We start from the raw sequence: 14,009 nt of genomic DNA on the forward strand, positions 1-14,009 counted from the left end.
CTTTCCAAACATCATCTACCCTGAAATCAAAATGTTGTAATTTTTCTTAACGAACACCGAAATTATTTAGCAAGATTTTTTACAGTCAAACAATTGAGGCACTTGTTGGCTTGATTTTTGATAAATCCAAAATCTGTGTGGGTTGTTTGTGTGGGACAGCTTGAAGATATGCTGTTTGGTGCCAATTGAGACAAAAATGTGAAAGGAGATTTTACAGTTTTTGACAAAAACAGTGATGGACTTCATCATTTGCAATAAGTTTAAATGTGCAAAAATGTCTACAGTATTGGGACTACATTTTGGTGAAAGCTGTGAATCTGTAGCACATATGGTTGATATGATGTGAGATGAATTGTGGGATAGGACTGGACCTATGGGTGAAATTTTGTGATTGTTCGTTCATGGGAAGTATGTTTGCCTTTTTTCTACCAGTTAATAACCATACAGTTATCTAAGATGAATATATTTTCCCACACAGATTTAATATGAAAACATATTTTCACCCTCTACAGATTTAGCTGCATAAATCTATTTTGATGGTTAAATAAAAACCTAAACTAAATGACCATTTTCAATAACAGGACAATACAATCTAAAGCACTGCATGTCACTTCACTTTGTTGTACTGCAGGGGTGTCAAACTCATTTTAGTTCAGGGGCCAAATACGGACCAGTTTGACCTTAAGTGGGCCACAGATTTTAGGTTGGAAAAAGAGCAACGTCAACATTAATGTGTCCTGGTTTGCACTTCTACATATAAATTATATATAAATAATAAAGTATGTGAGTACATCAGTCCCTGCAAAAACTTCACTTAAAAGGGACATATTATGAAAAATCCACTTTTGCAATGTTTTTGAACACATGTGAGGTAACTTGGGTGTCCATTGACACAAAATGTGAAATTACCCCATCCAGTCTTTTGTTTGTGGTCTGTGTAAGTCTTACAACACAGAGAAAAGTGCTCAGTTTCAAGTTTTCTCAGTTTGTGACATCACAAGTTGAATCGGCTGTGTTGTCTCCCGTGAAAAGAAAGGGGCGAGGGGGAGGAAAACGGAGCACTCTGAAAAAGCTGGTTTGTACATGGTGCTTGTGTTGTGACCAAAACCCCAGGACAGATACAGTATGTCATTTAGACCACAAGGAACTGTTATAAAAGGTGAAAAATGGGTATAATATGTCCCCTTTAAATACTCTGATTTTGCGAATTTTGGGAAATTTCATAAAATAATTTGAAGAAAATTTGCCAAATTTTGGTAAAATTTTTGTTTTTTCAGCAATTTGTGATGGAAACTGACTGCTGTAATGTAGATTTGAATAGATTTTTTTTGTATTTGGAGGCGATGAGATATCTACAACTGATTTTGCTGGGAATTTACAAAATATTTAATGTTTTTTCTATCACTTTCTCGAGCGGGCCGAATTTTATGTGTTCAAGGGCCGGATTTGGCCCCCAGGCTTTGAGTTTGACACGTGTTTTAATGGAACACATTACAAATTCTGTAAGTGTATTTTTGGGGCAAAGCCAATGTGCTAATGTTTGGGTTATGATGCATTTGACAGGCTGAACTGATTCGGGCCATGGATTTGTTTTGTGTCTCACATTATTTCTCTTCGATGGCGAAACCTTATAATGAAAAAGTCATTTTTAACACCCACAGTTGAGTCTTAAATCAAGTTCCTTGCATATTTGCTTACGTTTTATTGGCTTGTGCTGTCTTTATACGTTACTTTCCACCTGCGGAGGCAAAGTTGGTGATATTTAAACAGGAGGTGTTGGAGATTGACTGATGTGTTTTATGCTGTTGTTGTCAAGGACTGCATGTTCTCCTGAGTTGTGCAGGAAATACTTTTTTTTTTTTATTATAAATGTTTTTTCTCTCACCCAGGGAGGAATTGGGATATCGTCTTAAAAACCACAGCCACGTGAGCTGAGGATTTCCACTGTGGTCTTTATGACACTTTTATTGTTTATTGTATTTTAAGTGCCCCGCTTCATACCTTGGTGAGTGATGGTTCTCCTATGACGGCAGAGACAGGGCAGCGTTTTGGATCCTGATGGGAAGCCGTAGCAATGGATGCCCACTGGTCTGTGTAGCCCAAAGGTGTGAAGTAACCGCAGTCCTGAACACTGGAGCTCCGCTCGAACTCCTCACAAACACCATCACCATCAAACACATAACACTGACTGGGTTCACCTTAGGAGAAGAATGAGAGGAAGATTTAGGAACCAATACAAACCCTGATTTCTAAATCCGGCACATAACTCACATGATGATGATTGATAGACTATGTAACTGACAGTCATTGATAGTTTGTTAGGCACCGATAGTTGTGGGGCAGTATTATGAAAAATCCACTTTATATTTGTTTTTCTATAGTGATATACATTCCTTTAGCCTCATTCAAAGGGCCAAAGTTGTCACGTTGTGACGTCACAACGCAGAAACTCTTCCTCCTGACAATCCTGGCTCCTCCTACCCTGTAAGAATATGAGCTCCTCCCTCTCAAACTACCTCACAGCTAAAAACAAACACTGCGGTTTAATATAGAATATGCATTATACTTTATTGTCATATATGTAAAGCTACATACACAAAATGTGTTCTTTGCATTTAACGCCTCCCTGAGGAGCAGTGAGCAGCAACAGTGTAGCGCCCAGGGAGCAGTTAGGGTTAATATGGGGCCGATCAACATCCCACAGTGATGGACCAGGGAGATTAGAACCAATGAGCCTATGATTACAAGCCTGCTCCCTTAACCACTAGTTTATCCACAAATAATATATGTATGTTCAGTATATAGATTAACCAGTATATAGATAATCCGAAGCACTCACAATCAGTTCCATTTTTAGTAGCCGTTATACCGCCTTTGTATTATCTTTATGAGATGATCTGACGTGTTTGTGACCAAATGCGACACAACGGTTGGACAAAACAAATGATTATCACCTTAACTGGACTATTCCTGTGGACAGTAGAGAAGAGGATGACAAGAAAGCGATGCAGTAGTTTAACACTCCGGTGAGTGTTTGAAACAGCTGACTGACTCCGTTCCTGATGTTATAAACACACACCGTGGAGCGTTTGTCGTTTCACAATTCCAATAGCCACGTGTTTTACAGTAATGTGCAGTTTTTTGGCTGAAAACAATAACAAGAATGTGTGGATAGCAAAACAAAATCCCTATGATGATGACCTGCGGTGTAGAGTCAGCATCTACAGACACGCCCACTCATGCATATGCATGAAGGCCCCAAAACTACCCGTTTTTAGAAGCACCCCCTGTTTCTAAACCTGTCATCCATTACCGGTATCCTCAAGAACGCACACAACAGAGGAGCTCTTAAAGACTTTTTTCTCAAGCGGGACTTGTTTTGCTGTGTAACCGTTTTGTCTAACGCCGCAATAGCGACTTCTCCTGCTGGAATGTCCACCATTGTATTTTACTACCGATGACATTATGGCGCATCGATTTTAGTCAGGCAGCCAATAGTAACACTCCAAAACAGCTCATGGAGCACTCTGTTCGTAAAAAAATCTCTGATTGGCTGAAAGGTCGGGTCACACTCCTGGATTTTCAAACTTCATACACAGAGCCAAGAGAAGCTGCAAAATGACAGTCCTATCAGAACACTTTGAATTACAATATGCTTAAAGATATTTATGGATTGTTGACCAAATGAAGCCAAGAAAAAACTTATATACTGCAACTTTAATTGTCATTAAATTCTTTAAACTGACAATTTCACAGAAAATGTAAAGTATCAAATCTGGGCGACTGATTAATGAATGTTTCAGAAAAAAATAAATGAAATAAATAATACAAAAATGGAAAAAAAATAATTCCTAAATGATGCATTTAGATTTTCTTGAGGGTTAAAACCTGTAGTTAGCCTGTGTTTAGCTGTAGTCGGCGTTTGTAATTCTGTATAGTTTTATATACAGTATGTATAGGCAGAATTAGCCATTATATGGGATTCTGTCTGAAAATATTGAATATTTGCAGCTTAGTTTTTATGTACATTATGACTGATAAGAAATATGAATATATCGTAATTAATAAGTAAGGAAATAAAAGTGTTTTCCTTGATTAACAAGTTCATCGGAAGTAAATTCCAAGCATCACTGCTTATGTCTCTATTCAAACACTCTGACTTCCTGTAGCAAAGCCGATGATTGGTAATGAGCACATGGTTAATAAACTAAAGGGTATTGATGTAATGTGCCACAGCCGCGTATAATAAAACAAGTAGGAAGCGTGAGCCAACCAACAAGCTTCTAATTCTGGAGTAAACAACAGGCATTTCAGACACTTGGCCTTGTTAACATCTGGACAGCTGTAAAGGTTAGAGACAGACAGTCAGCATCGCACAATTTGGCTCTAATTAAGCAACGGAAACAAGTTTCTGGCACCAAGCAAAATCAAGCCCAGACACTTCAATGCCATTTTACCGCGCTGAGTTCATTTGGCAACGCTACAGTCGGTAAACTCAGCAAACACATCATCCCTGCTTTTGACAGCACCTGTGAAAATGATTAAGTCATTTCACTTCCAAGTCTCGTATTTTTTTAAATCCGGGCCAAAAAAACAAAAACTGATCGACAAGTTATGACTTAACTATTTGGAACATTTTGTTTTTCCTTTCAAGATATGTATGTCGTAACCCAGTGAATAATAGCATTTACTCGATCATGGTTAAAAAGAATATAACTTTTGTGTTTTTGTGACCTTGGAAAAGTGCTTTTGTCCATATTTAGTAAGAAGTTACTATAAAACCGTTGGTGTAGTAGCAGCAACACTGTGGTGAATTCAGGGTCGATTACATTTTTCAGTTAAAATTACATGTTCAATTACAATTCAATTACGATTGCAGTGACCAGCATTTTTTCCAATTACACTTAAATTACAATAATTTTTTTTATCCCATTCCAATTATGTTATCAATTACTGAAGTTCAATTACAATTAATCACAATTACTGAGCCTGAAATAAATAACCTAATAAAAGTTAACCTTCGTCTTGTGTTAGCTTCCTAAATCAGCTGTAAAATAGACTAAAAACAAATATCTGTCATCTAATTCCTTTCCTCTCTATTGGTTAGGCATCGTAATCAATTAAAGTATAGGTTTTTAGTATTTTTGCTGTGGGTGTCCGAGCCTTTTTTGTGTCAATATACCCCTCAATTTAGATTTTTTTAAATGGTAAAATGTGGGAAAGCTCGATATGAAATAATTGTTAACTACATATGCATAGAACTGTGCATAGAACTGTAACATGGCTCCCTTTTGTGTTAAATTATAAATGACAATTTTTATAGAATTTTCATGGCAATTACAATTTCAAAGTCAATTATCTAAATTCAATTACAATTGAATTACAATTTCAAAGTCAATTATCTAAATTCAATTGCAATTGAATTACAATTACGGCAGCAACAGATTTTTAAATTTACAATTACAATTATAATCATGTCATAATTTAATTAATTGTACTTGTCTGTAAGTATGTAAATATCTGTATCCTTTACTCTTTGTTTATTGTTTTTTCTATTTATATTTATATTTAGCTTCCATTATTGAATAGTTTATTTTATCGTCATTGCACTATTTTTCGGGTGTGTTTTGGGTTTTCTGTGTGTTCCCTTGTGTTGTCTTTTTTATTGAGCTGTTGTGACAGTAAAATTCCCGTCTGTGGGATTAATAAAGATACTCTAATTATCAATTATGTGACTACATTTAAAACAGAGTGAGAATTATATAGTTTTTATTTAAATAAATTAAACAAATGGGGCAGGAAAACCCAAGTAAAAATTCTATCTCTGACTAAGAAGCACAACTGAATAATTGGTTTTAAGTGTTGCAATTTGTACAGCCACGGTTTGCCAAATTGTTTTCCTTCCGAGTCATGGTGTCTTTTATTGTAAAAAAGTAAAGATGTAATAGCTTCAGTCACGGCATGGAGAGTCTGTGGGAAGCAAAGGGGAGGATTGTTCTCTCTCTGCTTGTTTCCCGCCGACAAAATGAATCAAGTGGATGATGGAAATTTTTAGCACCGTAACAAGCTCTTGTAACACAAACCCTAACAGTGCACATGAATAATGCCAATCCAGCTGCCAGTGGAAACAAACCACGGCCTAAGAAGAAACAATACTGTCTTCTTTCTATTGATCTGACATGCCTCCTGCACCATATTAAAGAATATTCATCTCTCCACCAAAAAGGTGTTACATAATAAAAGTCATGCTTAATCTACTTTTGCTCTGGCAAACATAAAGCATTTGGAGTTGATGTTTTTTTTCATCGAGGGGATGAATATTAAGGTTGGAATTGTGCAAAGCTCAGAGTCAATGCTTTTACTGTATATAGCGCTTTATCATAGACAAAGTGCTTTACAGAATTAAGCCATTATTCTTTCAATCAATCAATCAATCAATCAATCAATCAATCAATCAATCAATCAATCTTTATTTGTATAGCGTCAAATCATAACCAATGGTATCTCAAGACACTTTACAGTAGAGCAGTCTTAAGGACGAACTCTTCATTTTATGGATACACACATATGCATATATACGTATATACACATACATATGTATCCCACACCCAACATGAATTCATCATGGCGGCAAGGAAAACCTTCTGTTAAGCAGCAGGAACCTTGTGTGGATCCCATTCCTATGATGAACAGCCATCCACGTTATGCTGTGTTGGGTGTGTGCAGAGGAAAGGGTGGAGACAGAGTTGTTGAGACTCTGTAACTCCACACTGAGGATCCCACGGACCTGCAAGACAAAAGCCAGAAGGAGTACAGGAGCAAACACACAAGGGAAGAAGCAGACATAGAGGGAGTGTTTGAGAGAGGAATGGGACCCTCTCCGGTCCCTCTCTAACCTAAATGACCTCTCTCTTAACGCCCTCTCCAACCTCTCTCCAACCGAGCATGCCAGACCCCCCCCCCGGCAGTCTATGCCTATTGCATCTTAATTATGAGCTATGAGCTGGTTCCTAACTAAAAGCTTTACCAAAGAGGAATGTTTTGAGCCTAACCTTAAAGGTAGAGAGGGTGTCTGCCCCCCGAACCGTGGTTGGTAGATGGTTCCAGAGAAGTGGGGCCTGATAACTGAAAGCTCTTCCTCCTATACTACTTTTAGAGACGAATGGAACAACGAGTAGTCCAGCATTTTGAGAGCGTAGTGTTCTGGGGGGATTGTATGGCACTACAAGCTCCTTGAGATAGACTGGTGCCTGTCCATTTAGGGCTTTATAAGTGAGAAGAAGAATCTTGAATTCTATTCTATATTTTATGGGAAGCCAATGCAGAGAGGCTAATACAGGAGTAATGTGATCTCTTCTCCTAGTTTTAGTCAGTACACGTGCTGCAGCATTTTGAACCAGCTGAAGTGTCTTAAGCGACTTGCTCGGGCAGCCTGCTAAAAGAGAGTTACAATAATCCAGTCTAGAGGTAACAAAAGCATGGACTAGTTTTTCGGCGTCGCCCTGAGACAGGATAGATCTGATTTTAGCAATGTTACGGAGATGAAAGAAGGCAGTTCTTGAAGTTTGTTTTATGTGAGAGTTGAAGGATAAGTCCTGATCAAATAGAACCCCAAGGTTTTTAACAGTTGTGCTTTGTGCCAGAGTAATGCCATCTAGGGCAGTTAGGCTAGCATAGGTTTCTCTAAGGTGTCGTGGGCCCAGTACAATGACCTCAGTCTTGTCTGAGTTGAGAAGAGTACCTGAGTCTGAGTCTGAGTACCACCACTCCTCACTTAGTGGTGGTAAGCTACTATTGTAGCCACAGCTGCTCTGGGGCAGACTGACGGAAGCGAGGCTGTCATTGTGCGCCATCGGCCCCTCCGACCACCACCAACACTCACTCACTCACTCAATCACTATATTCATACTAGACAATGTGGCCCAAGGACACAATGACAGACACCACTGGAGTGACTGTCCCCCACTGTGGCACCTGGAATTCTCAGTGGTCTCCCATCCAACTACGAACCAGGCCCAGACCTGCTTAGCTGCCGAGATCTAACGAGATCAGATCGGGCAATGACAGGCTGGTGTGGCCACATTATAATGAGGTTAGTGATGGTTCCTGTCTGGCTCAGGCTTTCACTGAGGATTACTGAAAAACTAATGGACAGTTTAGTTTACAGGTCTACAATTATGGTGTTGAAAATCAAGAACAAAAGAAGAAAATTAACCAGATAAACTGGTATGTTTAAACTTAATAACTGAAGCCATGAATATTGTTTTAGCTGCTGAAGACCGTGTAATTACCCGGGCATAACCTATTGTTATCCAGCATCTTCTTCTTGTTGCTGTATTTTTCTTGTTCTTCTTCTTGCTCTTGTTCTTCTTGTACTTGTTCGTCTTGTTATTCTTGTTCTTGTTCTTATTATTGTTTTTCTTGTACTTGTTCGTCTTGTTATTCTTGTTCTTGTTCATCTTGTTCTTTTCTTCTTGTTAGTATTATTGATCTTTTTCTTGTTCTTCTTGTTCTTGATCATCTTGCTCTTCTTCTTGTACTTGCTGTTTTTCTTGTTCATGATTCTTGTTTCTATTCTTGTTCTTGTTCGTCTTGTTTTTGTTGTTCTTCTTCTTTCCTCTTCTTCCTTCCGAGGAATTCCTACTTCCCATGTGCGAACAATCACCACCTTTTGCCCATCCCAGATTGCCTCAGTTGAAAAACAGGCCAATCGTCCTAAAGGTGGCACTACAGCAAGCCTCTAAAGTTTGAAAATTTAGAACAAATCAACCATATATGTTGCAGATTTGCAACTTTCACCAAAACGTTACCTCATTACTGTAGAAACTTTGGTACATTTAAACCTATTGCGAATTATGGAGTTCATCCTCCCACAATTTTTGCTCAATTACACACGGATCTTTGATTTATCAAAGATGTAGCCCACACTGCATCAAAATGTTTGACTGTAAACATATACTGCTAAATACATTTACAATGTAATTTGAATTCAGCATTTTGAATTTTGCTCTCATGCAGTTTTTCACTAATGGAGCCAATAAATCCATACTGTCTGGATGCAATATGTGTAATTTTGGGTTTTTTGTTATAATAACTGAATTTTTGAAGTTTTGACTGAAATTCTCTGGCCCCAAACACTGCTGTGCATCAGCTATAATTTTAGTATTAATCTAGAAAACAAATTGACAAGTCTGTGAGGACCATTGTGAACAATCACTCTATTACATTTAATCTAATAGGAATTATATTGTAGAATTATAGAAGCTATAATACAAGACACACATATTAATTAAAAAAAAAAGCCTCTTGTCATTTTATTCTGAAGTAATTGGAGAACATTGTTAGTGAATTGGAGGGATGAAATCCAAGGCTCCAGAGAACACAGTGTACAACAACATCAGAGCTCCTTGGGTGCCAGTGCGGAAGACATCCAGTTCAGGTCATTCAATGAGAAACTGAGACACGTGTTTAGTTTAGTGACTATATCGGCAGGATTCTCGATGCTACTGGTGAATACGTGACATTATAAAATCATGTGTGAAGTTCATGTTCTCTGAACCCTACTGTGGTTTCCTTAAGTTCATCACAATGTGCTCTGTCAGGGTTTTTATAGCATATCAAACCCTGAAAAAACACATGTTGACGGAGTCGTGGATTGAGCGTTCTGCTCAGATTTTTTGGGGTGAAATCCATTCTCTGATGTGTTACGATGCGTCTGTTGTGGTTTTGTCTGCGTACTGTGTGAAGAGAGAGATGCAAAGGGTTGTACTTTTGAGGTTGAAGTAAAATATATAATGAAAAATGAATATACTGTAGTTTTCAGGATAGCTTCTCTGTGTTTCTTTTCTTTAATTTTGCTACATTTTGGATCTCCTCTAATTTTCTATCTTGGGTCAAATCAAAATTGGTCCCACATTTTATGGATAATAGTTATTAAGTTGGTGAATATCATTCATGTTGCTTACAAAAATGATTTGTTGCTTTGTTACTTTTGTACTTTGTTTTTTTTTACACTATTGTTTTCTATATATTAACCATAACCATAGGACTTACAAAAGACCAAATAATAAACAATCCTTCATCCTTTCCTAATTCAGAAAATTTACACCGGCTAGAAGAATATATTTTCAAACAAACAACTTCTTATTATTTAGTGACTTTTATTTTTTTTCTTTATTTTTTTAAATGTATGATTATTCCCAGGAAACTCTCAGAAATAATCACAAGAAGTGTGGCCAAACAATGCTGATGGGACTTAATAATGGCTCTAAAATAGTTATTTTCCTTCTTAAGAAACAGAAAATCTAACAAAAAGAAGAATGTCAACAATGTACCAAACACATTCGTTACCCAAAAGTTATTTTAGCAAGATTTCAATCCAACACTAAAACACAATTTGCAATAAAATATACCTATCAATAATCCTTAGTTTGTAGCAGTCGCTCCAAAACTCACAAAAGCTCTACATGAGTGGAAAAAAAAAAACTATGTGTGACATGTGTTTTGCAACTGAGATGTTTACTTTTCTGGTGTTTTTTGGCTGGTCGAAGTCAAAAGATTCCCGTTCAGAAAAACGTTCTTTCTTCCACCGACTCTCTCACACACTGTTGTGAGCTTTTAAAGGCTTAAGGAGCTCACTTTGTGTTAGAAGTTAGCGTCTATCTGAATTAAATATGATTATCTCAATTGTTTTTCTTCTGCAGGCTGAAGAGAGAACTGACAGTTTCGAGACATTTTATACCAAAGCCTTATATGGTAAACATGTACACACTGTCACTGCCTTTCCTATACAATCACATATACTGTATCAAATAATAATGTGTAATTGTTGAAAAGACTCTTAACATTTTACCCAACGGTAAGTAATTTAAGATATTGTGCTCAAAACTACTGTGAGCACATATGGATGAATCACCAACAACCATCTCCACAATTTCAGTACCGTAAAATTCCTTTCTGAATATCTGTATAGTGTATTCTTAAAGGTCCTATATCATGCAAATCAACTTTTTTGAGCTTTTAACCTTGTTACAATGTTAATTCCATATCAAAAACACCCCCAAAGTACTACTGGGCTTCCTTCCTGCATCTCTGAGAAATCCTCAATAATCCTGCTCTCTGAGCTGCTTCTCTGCTCTCTTCTGAAAAACAAGCGGTTCAAATGCTAGTGACGTCACTAGCATTCTGAACCATCCCCTCCAGGAAGTGCCTGTTGCTGGTGCCACACCGCTTTGTATCGCCTTTGACTTGATCTGACGTGTTTGTGACCCAATGCGACGCAACGGTTGAGGTGATAAACCAATCATTATCACCATAAATGCACTATTCCTGTATTTAATAAAGATGAGGAGAAAGTGAATTAGCAGCTTAAAACTCCGGTGAGTGTTTGTAGCTGCTGCTGGATGAACACACACAGCGTGGAGACAGACTCACACAATAGCCGCTTAAATATCCATGTGCTTTACTGTAATGTGCAGTTTTTTGGCTGAAAACAATAACAACAGTGTGTGGATAGCAAAATGAAAATTGCTTTGGTGATCATTGATCTGCCTCAGAGCGAGTCATGCAGGAGCCTCGAGGGCAAGTCAGAGTATAGACACGCCCACTCATGAATATGCATAAGCAGGCAGCAAACAGTCTGTTGGTCAGAAAGTGACTTTTCAGAGGGCTAAAACTCATGAAATACTATGTTTTTGGGGTTCTTCGAACAAATTGAGATGGGTGAAAAATAGCATGATATAGGACCTTTAACTCATTAGCTTTGGCTGCTGTAACAAGTGAATTTCCCCATTGTGGTTTAAATGAAGTATAATCTAATCTAATCTAATAACAATAACACAAGCACCAACTATTCCATATTCACGGCAATCTGAATCAATGATCTTGATCATGGTACCACTATAAAGTCTTGTTAGATATTTCCATCACCATTAAGAACAATAATGGTCAATATGGGAATCCCCATTTCTTTGAAAAATCGCGATGAAATGCACACTCCTAATTGGATCCCAATGAAACTCAGTGGGCTAGTTGAGGAACCAACCTGACACAACTTTGTGAAATTTAGTAAAATCGGTCAATTACGAACCAAGATATGATCGCTCCAAAATTTAATGGAATCTTCCATGGCCTTTGGTTGAAATTTTGTCAAAATCTGCACTTTTGACGTAATCCTGCTGACAAATAAACAAACAAAGAACAAATGCCAGTGAAAATATAAGCTCCTTGATGGAGATAATAAAACTTTATCTAAGGCTGTGTTCACACTGCAGGTCAATTTAAATTTTTTTTTTTTTTTGCACAAGTGACATGTATTGTTTTTTTTCACGTCTATGTGAACAGTTCAATTCCGACCCAGGTCACTTTCATATGTGGATATAAATCCAATACGTATCTAATATTTTGCAAGACGACCGCTGTCTGAACTGCCAGGTCTCATTCTATCCAACCTTTACGTTATAATTCTTCGTCCCAGACGGAGCGGCGGGGGAGGGGGGAAACCCCGTTGGGGGACGGAGTGGAAAGTAGACAGTGGAAGGAGAGTGAGCTCTTACTAAACTGTTTATTATATTATACATATTATTAGTGCAACAGACACGTCGAGACGAGACGCCTGCATATTTACTTCCGTAAACGCAGTGTGTGCCTGCATGCGCATGTCATACCTCAGGACCTCTTTTGCGCATGCAGGTCACTTCAGGGTCGCATTCCGTTCATACTCCAAACTGATGTATGAGTGTGATCATTACATATTAAATGCGTCTTCTAAGTAGCATTAAAATATATAGTAGGTAGAATTACTGTATGTATTTCCTTTTATGACCTTAATTCCCCAAAACACACCTATGTTTTTTTTGGGTAGAATATAACCTGTCCTCTAGTAAAAACTGTAATCTAATCATTCAGATTTTTATCTGGGACTCACCTTTGCACTTGAATCCCATCTCCATGTGGCATTTCTTAGAACAGCCATCACCATCCAACAAATTACCGTCATCACACTTTTCTTTCCTAAACACAATAAAACACTTTAATTCATCTGCCATCTTTATCTTTGTAATGATGAAATACACTAAAGTCACACTGACCTGCTTATGAGACCATCTCCACAGTACGATTGGCCATGCGTGTAGAGTAGAGGAGGGGAAGGATCGCTGAGGACGCCTTCTGCTTCCACCTGAACTGTGTACTCATACTGGACTCCTTGAATAACGGAGCTGATCAAGCAGTAGGAAGGACGACAAAAAAAACATTATAGGTGAAACGAAAAGACAAAAATTCAACCCTGTTATTTCCTGTACAAACCAGCCCTGTACTACCATATATATATATATATATATATATATATATATATATATATATATATATATATATAGACATTATGTAGAAGCTGTATGTCAGTGATGCTCAACATGTGGCTCTTTATGTCTTCATTTTAATTATGATTCCCCCAAAAAACTTTAAAAGGGGGAAAATTGTAACCCTTTTTACCTATTTCCTTTGACGATTTTGCAACTTCCTTTTCTCGCATTTTTGCCCCTTTTCAAAGTTCTGACACTTTTTTCAGACTTTAAACTACCTTTTGCCAATAAACATCACTTTTTTTCCCTTATTTTTAATCCATTTTTGCAAGTTCTTTTTGACATTTTTATCATATTTTTGTCCTTTTTTAATTTATTTGGCCACTTTTCATCCAAATAAGCACATGTTTTTCTCAATAAATACCACTTGTTTCCTTTTCCCTGACATTTTGCCTCTTTTTGTTCCATATTTTTGCCATTTTTCTCTATTGTTTGGCACATTTTGCCCTTTTTCACTATGGTTTGCCACATTTTGCCCATTTAAACTACTCTTTACCATTACATACCACTTGGTTCCTCTTTATTTGCCCATTTTTTGGCCACTTGTGACTGCTCTTGGCTAATTTTAGTCACTTCCCTTGCTACGTTTTTGCCACTTCTGGAGCATTTTTGACCACCTGTTATCATGTCTGCCTCCACTCACTCATC

The 14,009-nt window shown here is 37.5% G+C and overlaps 1 protein-coding gene and 1 pseudogene across 2 annotated transcripts in view; both read right to left on the minus strand.

Annotated features, from left to right (window-relative positions):
- pappa2 (pappalysin 2) overlaps positions 1–14,009 on the minus strand; it is a 78,714-nt gene that overhangs the window by 35,584 nt on the left and 29,121 nt on the right. For both annotated transcript variants that reach the window (XM_028473729.1, XM_028473727.1), the window contains 3 exons: positions 13,089–13,217; positions 12,926–13,011; positions 2,002–2,198 (listed from right to left, as the gene is read on the minus strand). In XM_028473729.1, coding sequence (XP_028329530.1) covers positions 2,002–2,198; positions 12,926–13,011; positions 13,089–13,217 — 412 coding nt within the window. The remainder of the gene's footprint in view (positions 1–2,001; positions 2,199–12,925; positions 13,012–13,088; positions 13,218–14,009) is intronic.
- LOC114479897 (uncharacterized) lies at positions 7,963–8,085 on the minus strand (annotated as a pseudogene).

The sequence above is a fragment of the Gouania willdenowi genome, chromosome 17, assembly GCF_900634775.1.
Source record: "Gouania willdenowi chromosome 17, fGouWil2.1, whole genome shotgun sequence".
Classification (NCBI taxonomy): Eukaryota; Metazoa; Chordata; class Actinopteri; order Blenniiformes; family Gobiesocidae; genus Gouania; species Gouania willdenowi.